Source organism: Solea solea, chromosome 1 (assembly GCF_958295425.1).
Source record: "Solea solea chromosome 1, fSolSol10.1, whole genome shotgun sequence".
Classification (NCBI taxonomy): Eukaryota; Metazoa; Chordata; class Actinopteri; order Pleuronectiformes; family Soleidae; genus Solea; species Solea solea.
Window position 1 is genome coordinate 6,125,101 of NC_081134.1, and position 22,507 is coordinate 6,147,607.

Genomic DNA, 22,507 nt, shown 5'->3' on the forward strand with positions numbered 1-22,507 from the left:
TACATATCAGCGCCGGTTGGACGACAGCGGCGCGCCAAACGTCACGTGGTCGCCCTTTTCGCGCGAAAGAGTCCGTCTGCTCTGCTGCGAAGTCTCGAGCTGTGTGTTTTCCGTGCGGCTCGGTCTTTATCTCCACGCTTTTTTCGGATCTTATATCGCACTTTGACGGGTTTTCAACATGGACGTTGCCACAGCAACCGCAGAAAATGCCGGAGAGATGGTGAAAGACGAGTTGGCTGAAAAATGTCAAAAGTTATTCCAGGCGTTCTTAGAAGAGTGAGTGTGTCAGACTCTGCTGCATGTCTCATTGTCTCGTAACACACAGAGACGAGCTGCTCACGAGGCGAAGACGTGAAATCTGTTTTATTTTCCACTAACTGTGAGGATCCACAGCTCAATGTTTATGTTCTCTCTCTGTGTGCAGGTTCCAGAGCGGGGATGGTGAGGTGAAGTATGTCCGTGAGGCCGAGGAGCTCATCAGGCCTGAGAGGAACACACTGCTGGTTACCTTCACTGACGTGGAGGGCTTCAACCAGGAGCTGGCCACCACCATCCAGGAGGAGTACTACAGGTCAGTCCACAAGTCTTAGTGTGTGTCATTAATAGGCCCAGGGCCGGTCCTATGTGATTGGGATTGTGCCCCCCCCCCCCCCCCCCCCCCCCCCCCCCACATTTCTTTTTACATAAATGTTGCATATTTTATGGCACGTGGCACACAGTACTGTATTGAGTGTTTGAATGGATGTGTTGATGGATTTGACACTTCTTTGGCTGCTGGTTAACTGCACATGTTCATCCTTTTTCCTTCCTCCACTTCTCTTACTAGACTAGAAACACTACATGTTTATTCCTGTAACATTGCTACTTATACTATGAGAGAGTTTTTCTAGAAGTAGACTATTTTGGAGCGGGAAAATAATCACAATTCACCCTGAATGACGAGTTGCATAGATTTACTTTATTGATCCCAAAGCTGGGAAATAATTCTATTAAAGCAGCACTTTACAGCTCTTAATACAAGACATATAAGATAAAACACAGGGAAAAAATAATGGCTTGCATTTGTCACTGTAAACTAAAGAGTTATAAATCATTACAAGCTTCCTTTTTGCATTTTGTTATGCAGGTCCACAAAGTTTTCACATCAGACTATTGTGTGTATGTATATTGTAACTGCACATGATGTTGATTGCATTTGGAGATTTTTTTGTATTAGGGGTCACTGTCTTGACCTGTTTTTAATTTAAAATCTGGGTCAAATACTCCCACGTAACCTTAAGTGAACTCTGAGAGCTCCACCTCCTACATAGGTCGCTCATTTTACCACAACCCCATGAAAATGTAATAAAAGCTTATGTCAGGTGATGAGAAGCTCACCTGTGGATTAACATGGATGTGTCTGTTTTCAGAGTGTATCCCTTCCTCTGTCGGGCAGTGCGCAACTTTGCTCGGGATCATGGGAACGTTCCTCTGAACAAAGAGTTCTACGTTGCCATTGAGGATCTTCCCACCAGACACAAGTAAGATGAACACACCGAGACTCTGACCCCCTAAAATGTGCAGATTTTATAGCTCCAGTAGAAATTACAGGACAATATGGTGGTGAAATAACTAATATCCGTTTTCTTATGTGAAATCTAGAATCCGCGAGTTGTCGTCCATGCGTATCGGCTCCCTGGTGAGGATCAGCGGTCAGGTGGTGAGGACACACCCAGTGCATCCCGAACTGGTAAGATTCTCTGCACGTAGATAAACCGAGACGTCGCGAGGCAGCAGCAGCAGCAAACGTCCAAAAGAGCTATGACAGAAATCGATGTTGTGGTGACTTTGCTTGTGGTTTCAGGTGAGCGGCACCTTCCTGTGCATGGACTGTCAGGCAGTGATCAAAGACGTCCCTCAGCAGTTCAAATACTGCCCGCCAACCATCTGCAGAAACCCCGTGTGCAACAACCGCTTCCGCTTCCACCTGGACACGCACAAATCCAAGTTCATCGACTTCCAGAAGGTATTTGTGACACACGGGCTGAGATTACAGTGACGACTGATGCATTTGTTGGAACACAGGGCATTAGTAAGTGTATAGATAAACGCTAGAATGTCAATATGAAATATCTAAGAACTCCATCGTTCTGTGTCTGAAAGGAGAATGGAAGAAGTTACACAAACTAAATCCAATCAGAAAATGAATACAAGAAAAATATGGCGACTATAAATCCATTCACAAATAGCAGTAGATGGGGGAAATTACAAACTGTGACATTTGCGGCTCTTCACTCAGGTGCGTATCCAGGAGACGCAGGCGGAGCTGCCTCGTGGTTCGATCCCACGCTCCCTGGAGGTCGTCCTGCGCGCCGAGGCTGTGGAAATGGCTCAGGCCGGAGACCGCTGTGACTTCACCGGGACCCTCATCGTCGTGCCGGACGTCTCGCAGCTCACCACTCCCGGTACGACTCTGACCACATACATGTGTGAAACTCTGGAGGGAAAAAAAAGCATGTACACATACGTAATATATGAAGAAAAGCCAATTAAAAACTTAAACACATTAATATGCTGGAGTGATGACATCATTCGTTAAACCAGGCCTTAAAAAGGTCTTGCATGTCGTTCATGCTTTTATTAAAATGAACCTGTCCACTGAACACAACAGGTGCCATGTCAACAAGAACGTAGGCACGCGAGTATAAAACGACAGTAAAGTAAAGACAAAGTGTTAAACAGGTTAGTTTTTTGACCCCTTTTATCTGTGTTTGCCTCCAGGTGTGCGAGCAGAGACCAGCACCCGTGTCGCAGGTGGACCACAGGGCTTTGAGTCTGAGGGTTTGAGAGGACTGAAAGCTCTGGGAGTCAGAGAGCTGTCGTACAGACTCGCCTTCCTGGCCTGTAACGTGGCCCCGACTAACCCACGAGTAAGAGTCACACACACACACACGCACGCACGCACGCACGCACGCACGCACACACACACACACACACACACACACACACACACACACACGGACAACGTATAAAACTTGTGGATTCAGTCGTTCGTCCTTCTTCCATCTGTTTATGTTAGAAAGAAAGTAACCTCCATTTTGTTAACATTGAAGCTGGATCAATAAAACCTTCATAAATGTGAAGAGGGAAGATTACAACATGCTCTTTATATTACAGAATTGAAGTCTTAAATACCAAGTCATGATGTATCGCAACATTATTTTCATAATCGATTAATCTGTCCTTAAAAACCTTAAAAAATATTGGTCGTGGAAATGATGATGTTCATAAATGTCTTGTTTTGTCCACAAACCAAAATGATTCACTTTACAATGATTTCTTTATTATACAGTGCAAAGAAATTACTCGCGTTTAAGAAGCTAAAACAATCGGAAATCTGGTTTTAATCATGAGAAAAAAGATGAAGTGTATTCTTCAGAATGTATTTAATGTAATGATGATTTCTCGGCTGTAGTTTGGCGGGAAGGAGCTGCGCGAGGAGGAACAGACTGCGGAGAGCATCAAGAGCCAGATGACGGAGAGAGAGTGGGAGAAGGTGTTTGAGATGAGCCAGGACAAAAACCTCTACCACAACCTGTGCACCAGCCTTTTCCCCACCATCCACGGTCAGTGCTGCGAGCAAACATGTGCAAATCTACCCCCAGTAACACGTTTTAAAACCGTAGATTCTCATTGAAAATGGTGACGATGATTGTGGCAGGCAATGACGAAGTCAAACGCGGCATCCTGCTCATGCTGTTTGGTGGCGTCCCCAAGACGACCATGGAGGGAACCTCGCTGAGAGGAGACATCAACGTCTGCATCGTCGGAGACCCAAGTACAGCCAAGAGCCAGTTCCTCAAGTATGTGACACTCTTGTCGTGTATTTAGTTACCTGTGGGCAGCTTTGTTATGTGTAGTAATGTTAAAAAAATATATAAACACTTGTTTTCAGGCATGTGGAGGAGTTCAGTCCCAGAGCCGTGTACACCAGCGGCAAAGCCAGCACTGCAGCCGGTCTGACGGCCGCCGTCGTTCGAGACGAGGAGTCGAACGAGTTTGTCATAGAGGCTGGAGCTCTGATGCTGGCTGACAATGTGAGTGTGGGCAGGTACAGAGGGCACAAAATGGACGTTGGGAAGTTTAACCGTTCTGTTAACAGTCCTAGAGAAACTCACAGACCAGGGGTTCTGCAACCTGTGGCTCTAGAGCCTCCTGTGGCTCTTTGGCCCCTCTGCTGTGGCTCCTTGTAGCTTTTGGAAAAAAAATGCGTTAATTTTTTTGATGTTTTGTACGTCACATCCAGTGTCTACGTCAAATGTGACATTGAAAAACCTCCCGAAAGCCATTAAGTTAAAGTAATGTGCACATGAAGAAGTTCACATGAAGAAGTCATTTACGTCCATGTACTTTTCTCAATCATAAAGTACACAAAATAGTTTTATTTTCGTTTCAAAGTCATTTATAAGAGGTTGGGTATAAACGGCAATGAAATGTCAACAGTTTTCTTTTTGTACTTCTTCTTTTTGTAAATTTCAATATAGATACTATATTTAAAATATAGTATATATGTCTAAAAAAAAAAACTATGGACTGGCGACCTGTCCAGGGTGTGACCCCGCCTCATGTCTAGAAATTGGCACAGCGCCCCCCCATGTGACCCTCATGTGGAGGATAGAGCGGTAAAAGGTGAATTATACCGGAAATGGAGCTTTGCACCCATATACTGGTCATTACGGTCGCCCTCAGTCAGTACCGTAATTCCTAAATGGTTGAATAACTGCCAGATATGGAAAGTGAAAGTGATCTGAAGTGAAGTGACAGAAGCACTCACTCATTGAACATTTTTTGACAATTCTACAGCATTAAAATCTATCGTGGCATAATGGAGGTTAAAGTCACTGGTATTAAATGCCATGTTCTTTTTTTTCTTTTTTTTGTTAGGGTGTGTGTTGCATCGATGAGTTCGACAAGATGGACCTCAAGGACCAGGTTGCCATCCATGAAGCCATGGAGCAGCAGACCATCAGCATCACAAAGGCTGGAGTCAAGGTAAAGGTCAACGGAGTGTGTTCCTGAAATCACTCACTGTTTTATCCAAAACCACTGGTTGGTTTGCTCTGTGTTGCTTTTACACACTTTTCAACAGATGTGAGACTTTTAGTGACCTGATAAAAAAAGACTGTAAATGATCTGGGGTTGAGAATGTCGGTTATGTCTAGGCTCCCAAAAAATGAGGTCAGCTGACGACCTAAATCTAGTGAAGGGGAAAGATTTTCAGATTCAGAGAGCATCATTTTCACACATGGTTAAGCCGCCACAGATCGAAATCCCACTTACAATCTCTAATATGTGTCATAAATATAAAACCCTGGTGAATAATTACTGTGGAGGGAAAAGGCCGTGTATAAATCAGATGTACACTGACCTAACCTCCTCCTCGTCTCCCTCAGGCCACACTGAACGCTCGCACGTCCATCCTGGCCGCCGCCAACCCTGTCGGCGGACGCTACGAGCGCAGCAAGAGTCTGAAACAGAACGTCAACCTGACGGCTCCCATCATGAGCCGCTTCGACCTCTTCTTCATCCTGGTGGACGACTGTAACGAGGTGCGGGCCATAGCAGTTGTTCATATATTTAAAAAAAAAAAATGTTATTTAACCTTTATTTTATTTTCAAGCGAATACACAACACAGTTACACATTTACACAAGCAAAAGACAAATGCAAAAAGAAAATGGATTTAATTTACAAGCAGATGACGACAAAACAAGTGCATGTTGTGCAGTCGGCCTGAAGAAAGACTTAATCACTTATGTGCTTTCATTATTTTCATAATTGTTTTTTTCTCTCTGTTCAGTCATATTTATGCAAATTCTCTTTTGTCCTGTTTTGTAATGTCAACTCTGTCTAAACTTGTCTCCATGTCTCTTCTCTTTGTGTGTGTGTGTGTGTGTGTGTGTGTGTGTGTGTGTGTGTGTGTTTGTGTGTGTGTGTGTGTGTGTGTGTGTGTGTGTGTATGTGTGTATCCCAGGTGACGGACTATGCTATTGCCCGACGCATTGTGGACCTGCACTCTCGCGTGGAGGAGTCAGTAGACAGGCTGTATTCTCTGGACGAGATCCGCAGATATCTTCTCTTTGCCAGGCAGTTCAAACCTAAGGTGTGTGTGTGTTTTAAAAGTACAGTGTGTAGGATTTAGTGAAGGTACGTCCTGCAGCAGAGTGTCTCACTCGCCTCACTTTTCCCTTGTAGAGATAAAGATCAGCTGTGCGTCATTTCAGTCATTACGTGTTTTCACGTCCGCAGATCTCAAGCGAATCGGAGGAGTTCATCGTCGAGCAGTACAAACGCCTCCGACAGCGCGACGGCTCCGGCGGCGTGTCCAAGTCTGCGTGGAGGATAACGGTGCGACAGCTGGAGAGCATGATCCGCCTCTCGGAGTCCATGGCGCGCATGCACTGCTGTGACGAGGTGCGTGTGAAATTCACCCCCTGGGCAGCAGGCGGAGAAACACACGACTCCATGAAAGAGAGATGCAAACAAACCTATAACCTTCACTGTTCTTTGCTTCCTCAGGTGCAACCCAAACATGTGAAGGAAGCCTTCCGTCTCCTGAACAAGTCCATCATTAGAGTGGAGACTCCTGACATCAACCTGGAGCAGGAGGAAGAGCTGGAGGAAGAGGAGCAGCATGAAGAAGGTGGAGTCACACGGACGCACATGTGAACATCTCTGTAATCAATTGCTGTGGATCTGAACCTTTTTTAAATTTCAGCTGTAAAAAGCATCGTAAAATCACAATAGCTGTGTTTCCACCGAGTGGAGCGGTTTGCGTCGGTTTTGCACAGTACATATTTTTTTGGGTTTCCGTTAATAACCAAAATAACCAACCCAGACCGTTCCATTTTTGGCACCCTTCCTTTGGAGTACCACAGTTAAATTGCATGGTTTGTTCCTGGTGGAGCTGGACTGTCTACACCCACAACTGTCGACTGATTGAGCGACAGAAAAAAGAGGTGCTGGATGTTTGTTGTGTTGTTGTCCACCAGGTAAAAGTGTAGTTCTCAGTCGAAACGCAAGCCTGACCTCGCACTTCAAACCATACTGTACTGTACCAAACCGTACCATAATGGAAACAGCAAATGACTCTGAAGCTGTTAAATAAGGGTTAAAACTGCATGGTTCCACTTTAACTAATGTACAAAATGCCTGATTCCTATAGGTTTGGAGACCTCGGGCTAATGTGCATACTCGTCTTTGCAGGAAACAACATCCCGAATGGAGTAAATGGTTTGAATGACGAAAATGGCCACGTGGACGGTATGAACGGGCACGCCAATGGAATCAATGGCCACGCTGAACCCGGCAGCCAGGCCAAACCGTCTCTCCGTCTGTCTTTCCCCGAGTACAGACGCATCTCCAACCTGCTCGTCCTACATCTCCGCAGAGCAGAGGAGGGTAAGAAGTGTTCTCCCTCCTTACTATCTGCATTTTTATACAGTATATCTGCTACTATTAGAATATATAGATATATAAATGTTACTGTTCTCTGCAGCTGAGGAGGAGGAGGAGCTAAAGAAAAGTGCGGTGGTGAACTGGTATCTGAAAGAGATCGAGTCAGAGATCGACTCTGAGGAGGAGCTGGTCAACAAGAAGGGGCTGATCGAGAAGGTCGTCCACAGGCTGGTGCACTACGTGAGTCCGCCCTCTTCAGAAGACGGTCGTAAAGTTGACGTTTAAAGCCGCGTGTTGCCATAAATTAATGACGTTCATGTTTTGTTTTTTTTCCCTCAGGATCACATCCTGATCGAGCTGTCGCAGGCGGGACTGAAGGGCTCCGAGTCGGAGAGCTCGGGAGAAGAGGGGGTTCTGGTAGTCAACCCCAACTACATCCTGGAAGATTAAAAACTCTGCTTCCATTACTTTTGTCATTAAGCCTCAAAATAAGCAATTAAACTGATGCCCCAGCTGTTGAATATGGACGCTCTTATGTAATATATACATAAAAGAAGCACTGGAGATGCCATTAGACTTGTTTTTGGAGTTTATCGTCTCTGATGTAAAATGTTATTCTGGGGCTCTATTAATCTGTTTTTCTTTGTCAAACAGGCTGTTGTAAATATGCTGCTCTCTCTTTTCCAGTTGTACGCTGGCTTCTGTTTGACTTTGACTTGAGGGACCTGTTCGGAATTGTTATTGTTTGTCATAACTGTATATAGCAGTCGAAATGCAACTCTGGTTTCATGTCTTTTTTTTTTTTTTTTATTAAATTGTGAAATGGGTTGAATAAAAAATGTTAAATAAATAAAATCTACTCTTGAATTTGTACACAGTGGTTCTTAAATTGAAGGTTTGGGGTCTCCAAATGTAATGTAATGTATGTTTTTTTGGACAGCTCATGTAACCATGTAAATAGTATTTCTTAAACAGTACAGCCCGTTTCTGTGAAGTTTGGACAAAATCCTGCCTTGGTGGAGGTTCAATTTTTAATATTTACAAAGGCCTCCAATGAATAATGAATACATTTTAATTTTTTAATCTGAAATCATGAATATATTACTCTCTAATCAAAGCATTAATAGTCTAATTACTGAAAGGGTAATATTTTTCATTATTTAGAGCTTATAGCAGAGATGTTCAGATTATCCACAGAGATCCATGGGATATTTTTTGTTGCAAAAATTCCTCAGATTTTTATCATTGTGCACAAATGTGCTCCTGTCGAAATGTACGTTGTAAATTATAATCTAAATGAAATTGTTTGAAATGGAGGGTCCTCGTATAAAAAGTCTGAGAGACACAGAAGCTATGAACGTTGTGTGTTTGTGTCTCTGTATGACGCGTTAATAACGTCCACTAGGTGGCAGTAGTGTCGTTTTTAAAGAGTGTCACTGCGCGTGTGTCCAGGAAGTTCATCAAACATGGCGGCGGGCTACGTAAGAGCAGTGAGGACAGCGTTCAAAGGTAAACAGTCACATTTAACCATCTCATTTGTCTAAAACGTACGACCAAGTGTTCTTTTTACATAATTGTTAACGCATATAACGTCATATATTGTCGCCTCGTTTTAATGTTGGAGCGCACAGGTGACTCTCGTGAAGTGTCACATCACTGAGAAGTGTTTCCCTCTCCCAGGTGCAGAGCTTGTTTCCGGCCGGCGGCTCCTCACACAGATCCCGGCATCATGTCATTGTTCCCGGCTACTACACGTCTCTCCTGCCGCCTCCATGTGCAGCTCCAGGACGGAGCAGCAGAGCCGGAGACAAGGGGAGGAAGAGGACGAAGAACCGGAGTACATCCCGAGGATTGCGAAGAACCCCATGACGAAGATCGGCTATGCCTGGTGAGTCTCAACTGTTCGACAATGTCCTCTAACTAAGTTACACCAGGGTAAAGTAGCACATTTGTGGAGGTAAAATATGCAGCACTGACGGGCACCAGTGTTATGTACAACATAAACATCCTATTCATCTAGAGAATATAACAAAATACAACTACATACTAAATAAACTCAGTTTTACCACACACTTGAAATCATCTCATGAATGAAAATTAAAACATTAATAAGATCATTCATAATTACCTTATTCAAAACCTGAGAGTGGATACTTCTGTGTGAGCTACTGGACATTTGAGGATGAATAATCTTTAGGGATGCACCGATATCCGATATTAATATTGCTGCTATGGCCGATAACCGATATCTACCGATATCGATATATGTTTTAAAAAAAAAGAATGTTTCTGAGATGATAAAAGTTTGTACAGACTGAAAATCAAGCAAGCTGAATTTTTGAATGTCTTCCTTTATTTTCAAAACATGTTTTACCTCCAAATAACAAGGTTACAGGGCGACCATAAGACACAAGTAAAGGTTTTTAGAATCCTTTAGCACTTGTAGCAAGTGTGTAACTAAATTAAAGTACAGTTTAACTCCCTCAACTCACTAAACTCCTGTGAGAAAGTTTGGATCATAAATTACAAACATGAACATAAATAAAAATAATACCCTGCCAAAGTTACTGTAACCGAGATAAGGGCGTCTATACTGGGTACGTCAATAAAGTCAACAACCCTTCCTCCCGGTAACAACAACCGCGCCACTTCACTTAACAATAAAACTACACAACAGATATGAGAAACAATACCTGACAAGCTCTACTAAGAGCTGCCATAATAAAAAAAAATATGTAACATTACTTTATCAAACTTGCCAGTATTCATGGCAACCAGATATTTATTAAATTGCAAAACATTGGAAAAGTAGCGCCGACTTGGCAGGTTGTTGCGGGGTTCAATATGCTCTATCAGCCGTCGGAACCCTCGGCCCTTCACTATGGAAGAGGGCTGGTCGTCAAGGGCAATCATTTCCATTACCTTGATCGTTATTGCCCTGGCCAATGTCTTCCTTTGTTCGATTACTTGCTGTATTGGGCTCCCAGCTGCTCTGCTTTCTTTTTTGTCTGCCGCCTAACGTTACTAGCGTTAGCTTCCTGCCGTTGTTTGTATACTTCTGGGTGGCGGTTTTTCAAATGACATAATCAAATTTGTGGTATTGAATGACTTGACGCGGAACCCTCCTCGCATTACCTCGACTTTGCAAGTGTTGCATAATGCTTTTCGCGTATCTTCTATCGACACCCTGAAAAAACGCCCACACCCCTGACATTATCTCTCCTCAACACACACACACCTTGTGCTGCACTTGCGTCACTGTCACATGCTCAAACAAATGCAGCATGGCCTCCCCTTCCCGAAACACATACACAAACAGCAAATAGACGGGTATTAACATCGGTTGTTAAAATCGGCGCAGTTTTACTCATTGGACCGATGCCGATATGTTAAAACATCAGCCGATACCAATATTAATGCCGATATATCGGGCATTCCCTAATAATCTTAGTACAAAAAGTAAGGACATTTGTGTTTGGTTGTTTGTTTCTTTGTCGTGACGATGCTTCTTCTGTGTATTTCTCTTTTAAATGGTGCAACATTTGTAAGGGAAAATGAGCAGCGGAGTTGAGTGTGTGGGTTGCGCCCATGAAAAACTTGCCAAATCTTCTGTGCCGAATATAAACTTCAAAAATTCTGCTTACTCTCCCAAGATCTCTTCTATCTTGCAAAGTTTAGAAATAAAATCCAGATCCAGATCACCACCAAAATCTAATAATTTTCTCCTTTTGACTATGAGATACATCCCCAGAAAATGTCATTAAAATCTGTCCTTTACATTTTGAGTTCTGCTGCTCAAAGACAGACAAACAAACTTGGCCCAAAACACAACCTCCTTGGCGGAGACACACTGCAAATCATAAAAGTTGCCTAAACACTTATTTTTATTCCCACCACATGATGTTGACAGTTCACACTTGTGGTTTTGAGTTAATCATTTGCACGCCTCCTGCTTCTGTCCAGGATTATCGGCCTCCCCACAGGCATCCTCTGCTTCGTCCTTGCCAAGAGACAAGTGGATAAAAACCGACTGAAGCAGCTGAAGGTTCGACAAAGGATGAAAATTTCAAACGATGGAGAGTATGAAGGCAGTCGCTACCTCTACCACAGAGAGAAGGCTGGCCTTGACCGATAACAATCATGGTAGGTTGACGTGTACCTGAAAGTCACTACTGGGCATATAATTCTGCACTGCTCTGATCACAAAAGAGATGTCGGCTGTTTGAGCTCAACTATCAAACACCAAGAAGCTCCTCAAGACTCTGAGAACTGACTGTTTGCTCTTGCCTGTAACAAAGCCTTAAAACGGGACATTTGTTTTTCCTTATTCAGTGTGACCGTGTAGTTAAATTTCCAAAATGGTCGTCATGTCGATGTCCTATAAAAACATAATGCTCAAAACACTTAAGGGAACGAAAAGTAATATAAATGTTAGTTTTCTTTGAGAACAAAATAATCTAACGTCCATCAGTAGAAACCAAAATCATTGACGACTGAATTCAACATGACACAGAAGATCAGAGACCGATGATTATGATGCCATGTTCCCTTAACTATTTGGAGCTCAAAGACATGAACATGTGTATTTATTGAAACAAATCCTTATGAAACATCAGTTGTTGGCACATCTGAAAATAAACCACATTGTAATCCAAATAAAAGTATTTTATTTTATATAAAAAAAGCAGATTGTCTTCAGCCCTAATGTTTATTTACAGTAACACACACACACACCACCCGTGCCATATTTGTTTGGAGTAAGAGGTTATATTTGAACTTGAGCTTTGTGTCTATACTTGCTATGAACAGCGGTGTGAGGAGAACCAGCAGGGTAAAGATAATCATGTCAGGAGATTATGGACAATGTGCCAATTAATCTGGAACGCACCAATTTCCAACACTGATTGAGTTCTCCCAGCTGCTACCGCTCAGTAAGAAATCCAAGTCATTACAGTATATAAACACAGTCTGTAATAATACTATAAAAAGCTTATAGAGTATACACTGTATTTGTAACAGGAAATATTGTGAAGGCACAACAGTAATGTTTTTAAATAATTACAATGGAGCGACACCTGTGATTACGAACAGTTTGCGGACAGAGACATGAGTGGAGATCTGAGGATGTCATTTTTCAAAATGACTTAATATCATAAACAGGAAGTATTTTTGGTTGTGATTACTGTTTTAGCAGTACTTTTATGGAGCACTGATGGCGTTTTCAGCTGCTGTGCGTGTTCAAATACTTCATGCTTTGCATTTATGTATGTACTATTAATCCCCCTTGTTCTTTTTCAACATACATTTAATGAAGGCAATTATAAACTTAAAATGTGCTGATTCACTTCCTCTGTAAAAATGACAAATCAAAAGTTAGTTTCTTCTTCGCTTTATGTCAGGGATCATGATCAACACTACCTGATGTTTCAGATTTTTAAAAGCTATTGGAGGTAAAATGGTCATGACACCACTGACATGGTCCAGTATAGACTGGATAGTATTGAATTGGCTTAGAACATTGAACAATCAATGCCTTTGCGATTTACTAATTGTGATGTGTACATACAGTGAGGGCTGGTAGGCAGATTACTTTTTTATTTCTGGACATAGCCAGGCTAACAGTTTTCATCTGTTTCCACTCATTACACGTAGCTGCACTTGCTGTCTTTTATTTTAAGGTACAGACATAAGAACAGTATCAATGTTCTCCTCCCATTATGTTAAACTATAAATCAACACAGTTCTGTCCTGAAATTAGCCACTTAAAATAATAGCTAGAAATAAAATGAATGAATCAATATCAGTATTAATGTAGACTCGGACAAAAAGTGCATTCGATTAACCCACAATATGACAAAATGTCAGTTTCAGCCCTTTATCATGTTCCCTGGAGTGCATCATGATTATATAATATAATGTAATATGATGGTATGAACAAGAAAAGCTTTTATAAAGCACTGATTGGTTTTGTGGCCTGGCTCTTGTCTGCAAACTGTTTGTCAAAGATGTACATTTGTGGATTTATCTGCGGGCAAAGCCAATAATTTGCAGGAGGAAAAGGAAAATCTGGATAATGTCCACGTAGATAGAGAGCGCAGCGAACACGTAGTCTTCTGGACCGATGGAATGTTTTCTGTTCCCGATCAGCAGCTGCGTGTGGTACGCGAGGAACTACAAACAGAGGGACAACATTCACACAAAACCCTGTAATACATGGTTTATAAGAAATAAGGTATCATCATTATTTAAATGGAGATATGGCAGACTGTCGGTCACAGCTTATTATATGCTATTCATTTGCTAGATTGATTTAACTCCCGATTCACAAGTCTCCTTTTGAGCTGATAGATTCATATAGGGATATTTCACTTACAATACCAATTCTGATATTTAATAGATTCTCAGAGGACTAGTACAAAACACCCGTCTTTGTAGTTTTTAAATCAAAACACCCGCTTTAAAGCTTGGTGTTGCCATGTTTTCAGTCTCACTATTTTCTCACATGACCAGATCTCGTGAGAATAAACAGGGTTGCCCAAGAGAGAAGTTTTTATGAATCAATGTTGGATCATTGACGTGTAGATACATTTGAATCGGACAACCTGACAGTTGAAACACTCACCAAAGTGAAGGCTATGGCTCCAATAGCCGCATAAAGCATGTGAAGCCACGGGATCTGTATAGACAGACATTACAAGAATGTAAACAATGAAGGTGTGTAAAAAGCAACAGTGCTGTGTTGTCCGTGTCAGCTTATACTCACATATTTGAAGGAGAGCACAATGACTGTAATGATGCCCGTCACAAACACAACGACCCCCAGGACACAGAATAGTCCCTGACACTTTGTAAAGTCAACCTTTCAGAAAGAGAAACAACACCAGCAAAGTTAATACACGCCCCTTTACACTGCATCTTATAGTGCTTTAAATTATAATCACACTTGATCAGTACAATCATCTTGTACAACAATCTTACTGAGGCAGTTATAGACATAATCCATTCCCTAAACATAATTTTAACCCTGAAAAGGCCCTTCAAAGTTGTAGGGACCAGCCAAAATGACGTCCTACCTTTGTCTGGAAGCAGAAGATGGTCACGGCGATGCAGACAACAGCAGTAATACCCACAGCAAGAAACACTGATTTTGTGTCGTAGTTGCTAAAAAACAAAAAGCGCAACACATATTTGTGACGGACAGAAACTGCCTTACGTTTTCATACGACCTAGACAGAATGATCTCTTTTACCTGGATATGGCTCCAGTCATGTAGGAAAAAGCCAGAGTCTATAGAAAAGAAGCACAACAACAGTTACACTCACAATTAAGACTGTATGATGTATCTTTTAAAAAGAGAATATGTGCTAAATAAATGCATGCCATGCAATTTAGATAGAAGTAGTACATGGGAAGAGCATTTAACCCTCAGGGATGAATAAGTAGTATGAGTAATTTCACTCTAACGCTGAATAACTCCAGCTCCCCTCTACTGATTAAACTGGCAAATTAAGTAACACACGGAGCAATTATGCTCTCAGAGCTGATAAAAACGTATCAGAAGCATTATGCATACAGCCTGAGACCAGTGTGGCCAGGAGACATTTTCCTCAGAAGGAAAGTGACTGTATTAAAATCTAAGAATAGATTTGATCCAGGTCCAGGAAACTATCACTTATGTGTCTTCATTTCCTTGTTCAACCTACAAATATGAGCAGCAGAATGATGTTCCAAGGAAACTTCCTCCTACAAAGAGAAGGGTATTAGAAAATCCACAGCAGTTTCTTTTCTATCAATATTCTTTATAGAAATGTTCCTTCTAAACCTTTGTACCTCTGAGCAATCACACTCACCGTGGGCCTTTACAGCAGACCAGCACCATGTGGGTGACAAAATACACAGCGCTAAATAAAACAAGGACACATGGACAATAATATGAATTTTCACAAGCTTTTCTAATCGACATCACTTCAAAAGGGTGCATGTGCTACTACAGTGACTTACTAGGATGCCCAGTATAAAGCTTGGTTTCTCTGAATGAAATATTTGACGGGTTCACTGTGAGAAACAGAGGATGCGTTAGGTGCTAAGACACACACAGATGCATATACCAACAGCCAACACAAGACACATACGTTTAATATACTCACACAAATGTGAATACACCCACAATGGCTGTGGTGATAAGGAGCTGACAGGCCAAAATCAAATACACCTGAAAAACACAAGAAAAGGAAGTTACACCGCAACACCGAGCAGAGCAGGAGCATCAGTTTGTCTTAAAACTGTAGCATGCAACTTTTGAATATAAACAAATGTCTGCTACATTTGAACCATTATGCTGATCAGATCCCTTGACTCCAGCAGACATTCCCACTCTACACATAGGAAATTATTTGTTGAGTATACAAATCGATTTATTGGCCGTTTACCTCTGCGCTGTATCGCTCTATAAGCTAGAGTTTCCCTTCAGTTTCCTGTAGACCTTCATGTCATAGATATACAAACAGCGAGATGGACGGTGAGATGGATCGTGCTATGATTCTAAAGCTTAAATCTCGTCTCTGCGTCAGTCCAACGATGCTATTGTATTGTTTGTTCTTTTCTGGTGACAATACTGCAGTTTAAACGTTGTCTCCTTCTACTTCCGGATTCAAAGACTGGGCAGGAAATTTGGTGCATGCGCAGAACATTTTCCAAGTATGTAAGTCCGACTAAGACTAGCTCAATTGTAGTCGGACTAACGTGTTCACATGACATTAAGAAAAATGATTGTCTTAGTATGACTAAAATCTGACTTAACATATATGTAAACAGACTGACTAAGAAGCTTCCCAAGAAATGTCTTAACTGTTCCAAAGCTGCGGCTCAAAACCAGGGGTGACCACGCCTACTCCGTCATAGCGCCTCGGCTTTGGAACGGCCTGCCCGCAGAGATAAGGCTTGCTACTTCAGTGCCATCTTTTAAATCTCTTCTTAAAACTCATTTTTATAGGATGCCGTCTTTTTATCTGTTTATCCTTTTATCTCATTGCTTTTCTTCCTTTGCAAGCACCATAAATCAATTTAACATGATATGTAAATATGACCATTATTATTATTTGTGTGGTTTATACTGTGTATATATATATATATATATATATATATATATACACATATGTGTGTATATATATATATATATATATATATATATATATGCGTACAACAAAAATCACCAAAGGTTACAAACTGCAGTCTTGAATATCAATAGTCATTTATCACTTCAGACCACTTTCAAACTGTTTAAGTAGTTGTAAAAATCTTTTTTTAAATATTACAGCCAAGACAAGAGTTATCCAGGTGGTAAGAAGAGACGATGCTTTTGAAAACACCTGCAAGGCTGTTTACTGTGTGACGAGTTTGAGGTTTTCCAAAGACAACCACCAATAAAATGCCTGCCTAATCCAGTAAGTATACTTTACCTTTCTGATGAAGGCATGTCGAATACTCAGACTGTCCCAACCGCTGCCGCTTGCTGCAAACCCGTCTTCATCTGTGTCATCTGCAGAACAGACATGACAGATAAGTATGAGCACTGATCACAGAGAGCTCCAAAACATGTCGCCCCGCCCCCACCACCAGAGAAGAAACACAATACTAAGATCAAACTCATTTGTAATTTTCAATGTATAATTATGATCTGTCCACCACAGGGGAGGACATGAGGACAGTTGGTGTAACAAAAGAAGACACAAGAGACAGGACGAGATGGAGACAGATGATCCGCTGTGGCGACCGTTACAGGGGGAAGCTGAAAGAAGAAGATGAATTTTAATCTGTTCATCTTTTAAAAAAAAAACAGCGGAAACTGACAAGGTGGACTTTTTTTGGTAGCTTTGCAGCTCATGCAGTCTGTTCAGCTGCTTGAGAGCCAATTTTCCAATAAAGGGACCTGATTTTGTTTTTCTCCAGGTTCTCCGGTTTCCTCCACAGTCCAAAAACAAGCAGATTTGGGGATTAGGCAAGATGGACACTAGGATTTGCACCAGCACCCCCCTCGACCCTCATGTGGACGATAAAGTGGTAATCATTCAAAGAATATCAACAGAACGTAGAGGAGGTGCAGAAGTGTTGTTCTCCTCTCGGATCGCTTTATTTACATTATGGTAACAGATTATTATGAAATTATTACTATTATTATCAATAGCACCTTCTGTACCTTTAAAGCGTCACAAGCCTCCACAGCCATAGTTGTACACTAGTTATATGTGTTGAGCTCAGAGTCTAAGTGGGTATGAAAATAATAACTGTTTGAATAACTAAACCAGTGTCACCAGTGTTTCCACGACTAAACAAAGTCAGGTTTTCTCTCAGCTGGCTGGCCAGGGACCTGAATTGTGTAACTTTCATTTTACATTAGCATTTTAGCCAAAATCACAGCACGGACATTGAAGCTATGAATAATACTTGTTCTATTGTTTGACAGACACTAAACACATTAATATAAGCAAAAGCAAAAGTTCTATCTTCACATATTTCTTTTTTTTTAATATTATTAACGAACATTTTCAGACATGAACTTTGGGTAATGTCTGGAGATTTGGGTCTGGACATTCTCCTTAGTTAACCCCGTACATTTGAACATAGGGTGTAAAGTTCCAGTTCGTGCTGTAATGACCTATTCAATATTTATGCTGCAGTCTCATAGACCATGTGTTTATTTCATCCTCTGTACGCAGTGCTGTACCTTATAAATACTCAGCTGCACTGTTTATAAAATGGTTAATAACAATGGAAACTGGGATGTTTGTGGAGTACTGGGAGAATGGTGACAGCGGCATGGGTGTTTGAATTTGTTCAAATTATAGTCCATTAATTTGAACTTTTTTTTCCAAGTGACAGACCTAACATATGAAGAATGCAGTGGGACACTGACTGAGACATGTTCACAACAGCAGGAGAATCCCTGGAGGATTCAGGCGAGCAGGGGACACCTGGCTGCAGCATCAGGAGGCTGGACATGCTTCTGTTACCTCACTGTGGAACATTCAGAGTCTCACATGAGCTGTCTTGGACCTGATCCGGAGAATCTACTAAGCAGCTGGCAGAAGAATCTCTGAAGAGTGCCCAGACCAGATCTGTGAACATTCCCTCATACAGCCCCGCTGGACAATCAGTAAGTTCAGTACATGACACAAAAATATGCTGACTGGTCTTTGACTTACTGGAGGTCAGGATATCTGATGGAATCATAGGTGGAAGAACAGGAGGCATGGGAAGATGACCGGGGAAGCCTGAACCTGGGGGACCGGCAGGGTGAGGTTGTCCTGAGTATGCACCAGGAGGGTAGCCCCCTGGTTGACCTGGGAACAGTGGAGTGTTTGGACCAGTGGGGTAGGGAGCTGAGGGCTGGCCTGGCTGAGGTCCACCATATCCGGGAAATCCATAGGCAGGGGGAGGTGGGTAACCCCCACCCTGAGGTGCATATCCCCCACCCTGTGGTGCATATCCCCCACCCTGTGGTGTGTACAATGGGCCATGAGAGTCATCATACCCTGGAGGGTAGTCTGACCTGGACATGATTCCTATGAAGAAAGACACAGGAGAAAATACTGTTCACATTGGTTTTATACTTTTAAAGCCCTGCTTTAACTTTAACAGATACTTAAAAATATCAGTTTAAATGAGGACCTTTTATTCTTATCTAACAATCCGTCATTTTAGTTATGAATTTGACATGAGTACGAGTGACCCAGTTGATTTTCAGATACAGAACAGGGACTCCAAAGCTCTGAAGATGTGGAGAGCAAAAAGGAAAGCTAATATAGGCATCATATTCATCCACGGCCCTGATAGAAGACTAAATTAATGCTAACAAGACTAAGTAGGACCAAGATATTAGGAAAACATGTGATATGGATAATAATGTTTTGTGATGACATAAATATGACTTTGTCATAAAGAACTTCTCTTCTGCTTCGTCACCCCACAGGAAAAATTGTTACTTAACCACCTTGACACATTTAAATGATTGAAATCATTTAAAGTTCATATTTTTTCTGCTCTGAAACACCAGGGGTGTGATTCATATAGGCAGAGCATATTGTCACCTTTTGATACAGAACAGTACTGACACTTATAATAATAATAATAATAATACATTATTATTAATAATAATAATAATAATAATTATAAACTAATCTTTAAAAAATACATTTGGATTTCTAAGCATATGGTTCCGTTTTACATTGCAGTTCACAAAACCACCAGATGCTCAGGAAATGTCTAATAATAAACTACACACTCACTCATACAATGCGTTTACATAATAGCAGCAACTGGGATAAAAACAAATGTTTGGCACTTTTACAGAATGCTTTTAACTGCATCAAAAACAACTTTCACTTTTACAAACCCATCTCTCCCAGTGTGGATTGACACTCTTAACATTTTTACAGATGAACATGTCAGTTGACTCTTCACTGTATTTCATTAGATACTAAACCGTGTTCTTATTTGTTTGGTTACTTTGACAATGCTCCCAAAAACAAATGCTGTCCAAGCTCCAGTTTCATGAGGATTTCAGGGAATTCACACAGTGAAGGAATTCAAAAGCCGACTCCACCTCACACTGCAATTGCGTCACAGCCCGAGCACCAAGCAACGGGACAGACAACACTAAAGTGGAAAAAGTGTTTCAGAGTATCTGCAGTCAAACACACAGATGATTACTTTTTTCCTTGTCAAATGTAAAAATGTGTGTTTTTTTGTTTATATAGGAGGGTGTAACCCTGCTCTAAGCAACTTAAAATTCACCAAGTTGTACAAATAGAGAAAAATAACCATTTTTAATATTAAAATGATTGTGTTTAGAGCACCAAGTCTGGGCTCTTTTGACACTGTCATGTGTTTGCAACACAAACACCTCATCAGGCAACAATGTTAGGAACCGGTTTGTCCAACAATTTTCAGGTTTTTAATACCAGTCAAAATAACCTGTGATATTTAGTTACAAGAAATGGCTCAGCTACTACCATAGTCTTCCTGTCTTTATCCTGAGTCATCATGACCTTTTCACTCATCTCTTTTGCATGTCATGTAACTCTGAAAATATCTTGAGCGCTCTTAATAATTTTGAAGCTACATAAATACATGTGAGTTTTGAATGAAGACCTCTCTATGCAGACAAAGCAGGTTGATGGAGCATGTAAACCATTGCCGTTTACAGACAGTAAAAGTTGTTAGTAAACTTCAATTATATAAACCAGTGGTTCTCAACGTTTCTCCAGTAACACCTGAGAAATTATTGAGCTCTTAAAGTAACACCTTTATCACAAAAGTTAAAACTTTACAGTGGTGTAAATACACCGAGTAAAGTCAGCGACAAGATTATTATTCCCAATAAGATCATTTACTCCCTCATCATCATCATCCTCTTACTCACATATACTTTAGACACTGGTATAGTGAAATTAGATTAAGATGGAGCAAGAGCTATGGTGACTCCTATTATTATTATTTCATTATACATTTTTAATGCTGGCAAATGCTTCATCAGGTCTCAGTTTCTATCCATCCAAACCACAATGCTGCCCCAGAGTTTTCCATGAAGATTTAGCACCATTTCCAGAGCATAATTTAGCACATTTTAAAACAAAAACAAAATAAAGGCTGTGCAATATTAAACAATATATATATACATATATATATATATATATTGTGATTACATGACATAACATCTTCAATAGCATCATTTTAAATAGTTTGCCTCAGATGTGTGAGATGTTCCTCTTTTGCACCAGGTTGTTTTCCTCTGTTTAGTAGTTTAATACCAAAATCATGATAAACTGTATATTGATTGATTTGAAAATGTTTATATGATAACCTTTTTTTGGCCTTTTTTAAAAAATTGTAAAAATTATGATTGTGCTAAAAATGTAGCAGAAATTAGTGTTTTCAGCAGGGTTTTATGTTCCCACCAATGCTATTCAGACTGCCAATTAAACACATTGGTACTGAACAGGAATTTTGACCAGTGGTAGTGGATTAAATGTCAGTACCTCATATAGCCACACTTAAAATATATGTGTGTTGTTTATACTTCTGCCTGCTTATTTTCAAACAAGTGACAAGATGGAAATGTTGTCATTGTTAATGTTGAACATTTTTGAAATTACCCTAACACAACTAAACTAATCTATATCTTATTGTAGCGTAAATATCGTGATAATATCGTATCTCTGGCGATTCCCAGCAATAATTGAAGTGAGCGAAATGCACGTACTAACACACACCGTAAGCCCCATGGTTCTCCTAAGGTTAGTTACAACCAAACCAAAAGCGAACAATTCCAGAACGTGTTTTACAACTAAAATAGAACGTTCTGAGAACGTTTTCCAGAGGTTTGTATATTTGGATTTCAACCAGCTTCATTTTTATATAACATTGTAAAAGGTTTGCAGTTCTAACTTTTTTTCCCCCCACATATGAACCACAGAGGGGAGTTAAATGTTCACAGACGTTCCACGTTCACGACATAGAGACACAGAGCCGCGCTGTGAGTAAACCCACACCCCACTCAGTCACTCACAAAAAGCCTTTTCAGGTGCCTCAACCGAAGTCACACGTAGGCAACACACGTCTATAAATAAGCCTCATACACTCGGAGCACATTCAAGAACATGGCTGTAAATTCACAAAACTGACGTCTCCACTTACCAAATAAGACGTTTGGACGCGACAGGAAATTCCGTGTTTTTCCCCACAATTCCCAGCGGCAAAAAAAAGACAATCTGGGAGCCTTTGGAATCAAGCCACGCCCTTTCTGCTGCTGCACAAAAACTATTAAAAAACACGCAAAAAAACAAGAGTTTCTTCGGTTTTTTACACGGGCCTGTAATCTTACTTCTGTCCTGGTGTGTGATGAACAGCAGCAGCAGCAGAACAGGACATTTCCTGGAACAGTGGAGACCAGGGTGGAGTCCATTCGTCACACGTGTGTGTGTGTGTGTGTGTGTGTTGACTCGTTGTCAACAGGCACGCCCCATTCCACTGACTAAACGTTTATTACAACCTAAATTAGAAGTCGACCGATA

General features: G+C 41.1%; 3 protein-coding genes across 4 annotated transcripts; 2 read left to right on the forward strand and 1 right to left on the reverse strand.

Moving 5' to 3' along the window:
• Nucleotides 1-76: 76 nt before the first annotated feature.
• Nucleotides 77-8,270, forward strand: mcm6 (minichromosome maintenance complex component 6). The gene is made up of 18 exons (XM_058632679.1): nt 77-276; nt 425-571; nt 1,410-1,520; nt 1,642-1,729; nt 1,844-2,005; nt 2,279-2,444; nt 2,761-2,909; nt 3,455-3,605; nt 3,701-3,842; nt 3,935-4,076; nt 4,924-5,031; nt 5,433-5,588; nt 6,013-6,141; nt 6,288-6,452; nt 6,558-6,681; nt 7,245-7,439; nt 7,537-7,676; nt 7,776-8,270. Exons 1-18 carry the CDS (start codon nt 179-181, stop codon nt 7,884-7,886), a joined length of 2,484 nt encoding a protein of 827 aa, XP_058488662.1. The 5' UTR covers nt 77-178; the 3' UTR covers nt 7,887-8,270.
• A 608-nt stretch (nt 8,271-8,878) lies between these two features.
• Nucleotides 8,879-16,901, forward strand: si:ch73-71c20.5 (DUF4748 domain-containing protein). 2 transcript variants are annotated; one of them, XM_058635361.1, is made up of 4 exons: nt 8,879-8,945; nt 9,117-9,324; nt 11,400-11,579; nt 16,753-16,901. In XM_058635361.1, exons 1-3 carry the CDS (start codon nt 8,903-8,905, stop codon nt 11,569-11,571), a joined length of 423 nt encoding a protein of 140 aa, XP_058491344.1. In that variant the 5' UTR covers nt 8,879-8,902; the 3' UTR covers nt 11,572-11,579; nt 16,753-16,901. The 2 variants fall into 2 exon arrangements, with proteins under 2 accessions (XP_058491344.1, XP_058491337.1); XM_058635354.1 differs by lacking the exon at nt 16,753-16,901 and having other exon boundaries at nt 11,400-12,937.
• On the reverse strand, nt 13,250-22,407 carry LOC131463568 (protein lifeguard 3-like). Its single transcript, XM_058635346.1, has 12 exons — nt 22,131-22,407; nt 18,638-18,997; nt 16,895-16,974; nt 15,584-15,648; nt 15,438-15,491; nt 15,287-15,337; nt 15,140-15,179; nt 14,686-14,723; nt 14,510-14,597; nt 14,200-14,295; nt 14,059-14,112; nt 13,250-13,607 (listed from the first exon to the last, which is right to left on the reverse strand). Exons 1-12 carry the CDS (start codon nt 22,396-22,398, stop codon nt 13,458-13,460), a joined length of 1,344 nt encoding a protein of 447 aa, XP_058491329.1. The 5' UTR covers nt 22,399-22,407; the 3' UTR covers nt 13,250-13,457.
• Between the last annotated feature and the right edge of the window lie 100 nt (nt 22,408-22,507).

What these genes read in the sequence shown, in the direction of transcription:
- si:ch73-71c20.5 (XM_058635361.1), top strand. Translation starts at nt 8,903, where the DNA reads ATGGCGGCGGGCTACGTAAGAGCAGTGAGGACAGCGTTCAAAG. An exon ending in AGTGAGGACAGCGTTCAAAG is followed by an intron (nt 8,946 to 9,116) that starts GTAAACAGTCAC and finishes TCCCTCTCCCAG; the next exon opens with GTGCAGAGCTTGTTTCCGGC. An exon ending in ACGAAGATCGGCTATGCCTG is followed by an intron (nt 9,325 to 11,399) that starts GTGAGTCTCAAC and finishes GCTTCTGTCCAG; the next exon opens with GATTATCGGCCTCCCCACAG.
- mcm6 (XM_058632679.1), top strand. Translation starts at nt 179, where the DNA reads ATGGACGTTGCCACAGCAACCGCAGAAAATGCCGGAGAGATGGTGAAA. An exon ending in ATCCAGGAGGAGTACTACAG is followed by an intron (nt 572 to 1,409) that starts GTCAGTCCACAA and finishes GTCTGTTTTCAG; the next exon opens with AGTGTATCCCTTCCTCTGTC. An exon ending in GCCAAGAGCCAGTTCCTCAA is followed by an intron (nt 3,843 to 3,934) that starts GTATGTGACACT and finishes ACTTGTTTTCAG; the next exon opens with GCATGTGGAGGAGTTCAGTC.
- LOC131463568 (XM_058635346.1), bottom strand. Translation starts at nt 22,398, where the DNA reads ATGGACTCCACCCTGGTCTCCACTGTTCCAGGAAATGTCCTGTTCTGC. An exon ending in GACATGCCTTCATCAGAAAG is followed by an intron (nt 15,649 to 16,894) that starts GTAAAGTATACT and finishes TGTGTTTTTCAG; the next exon opens with GTGTATTTGATTTTGGCCTG. An exon ending in GTGGGTGTATTCACATTTGT is followed by an intron (nt 15,492 to 15,583) that starts GTGAGTATATTA and finishes TGTTTCTCACAG; the next exon opens with TGAACCCGTCAAATATTTCA.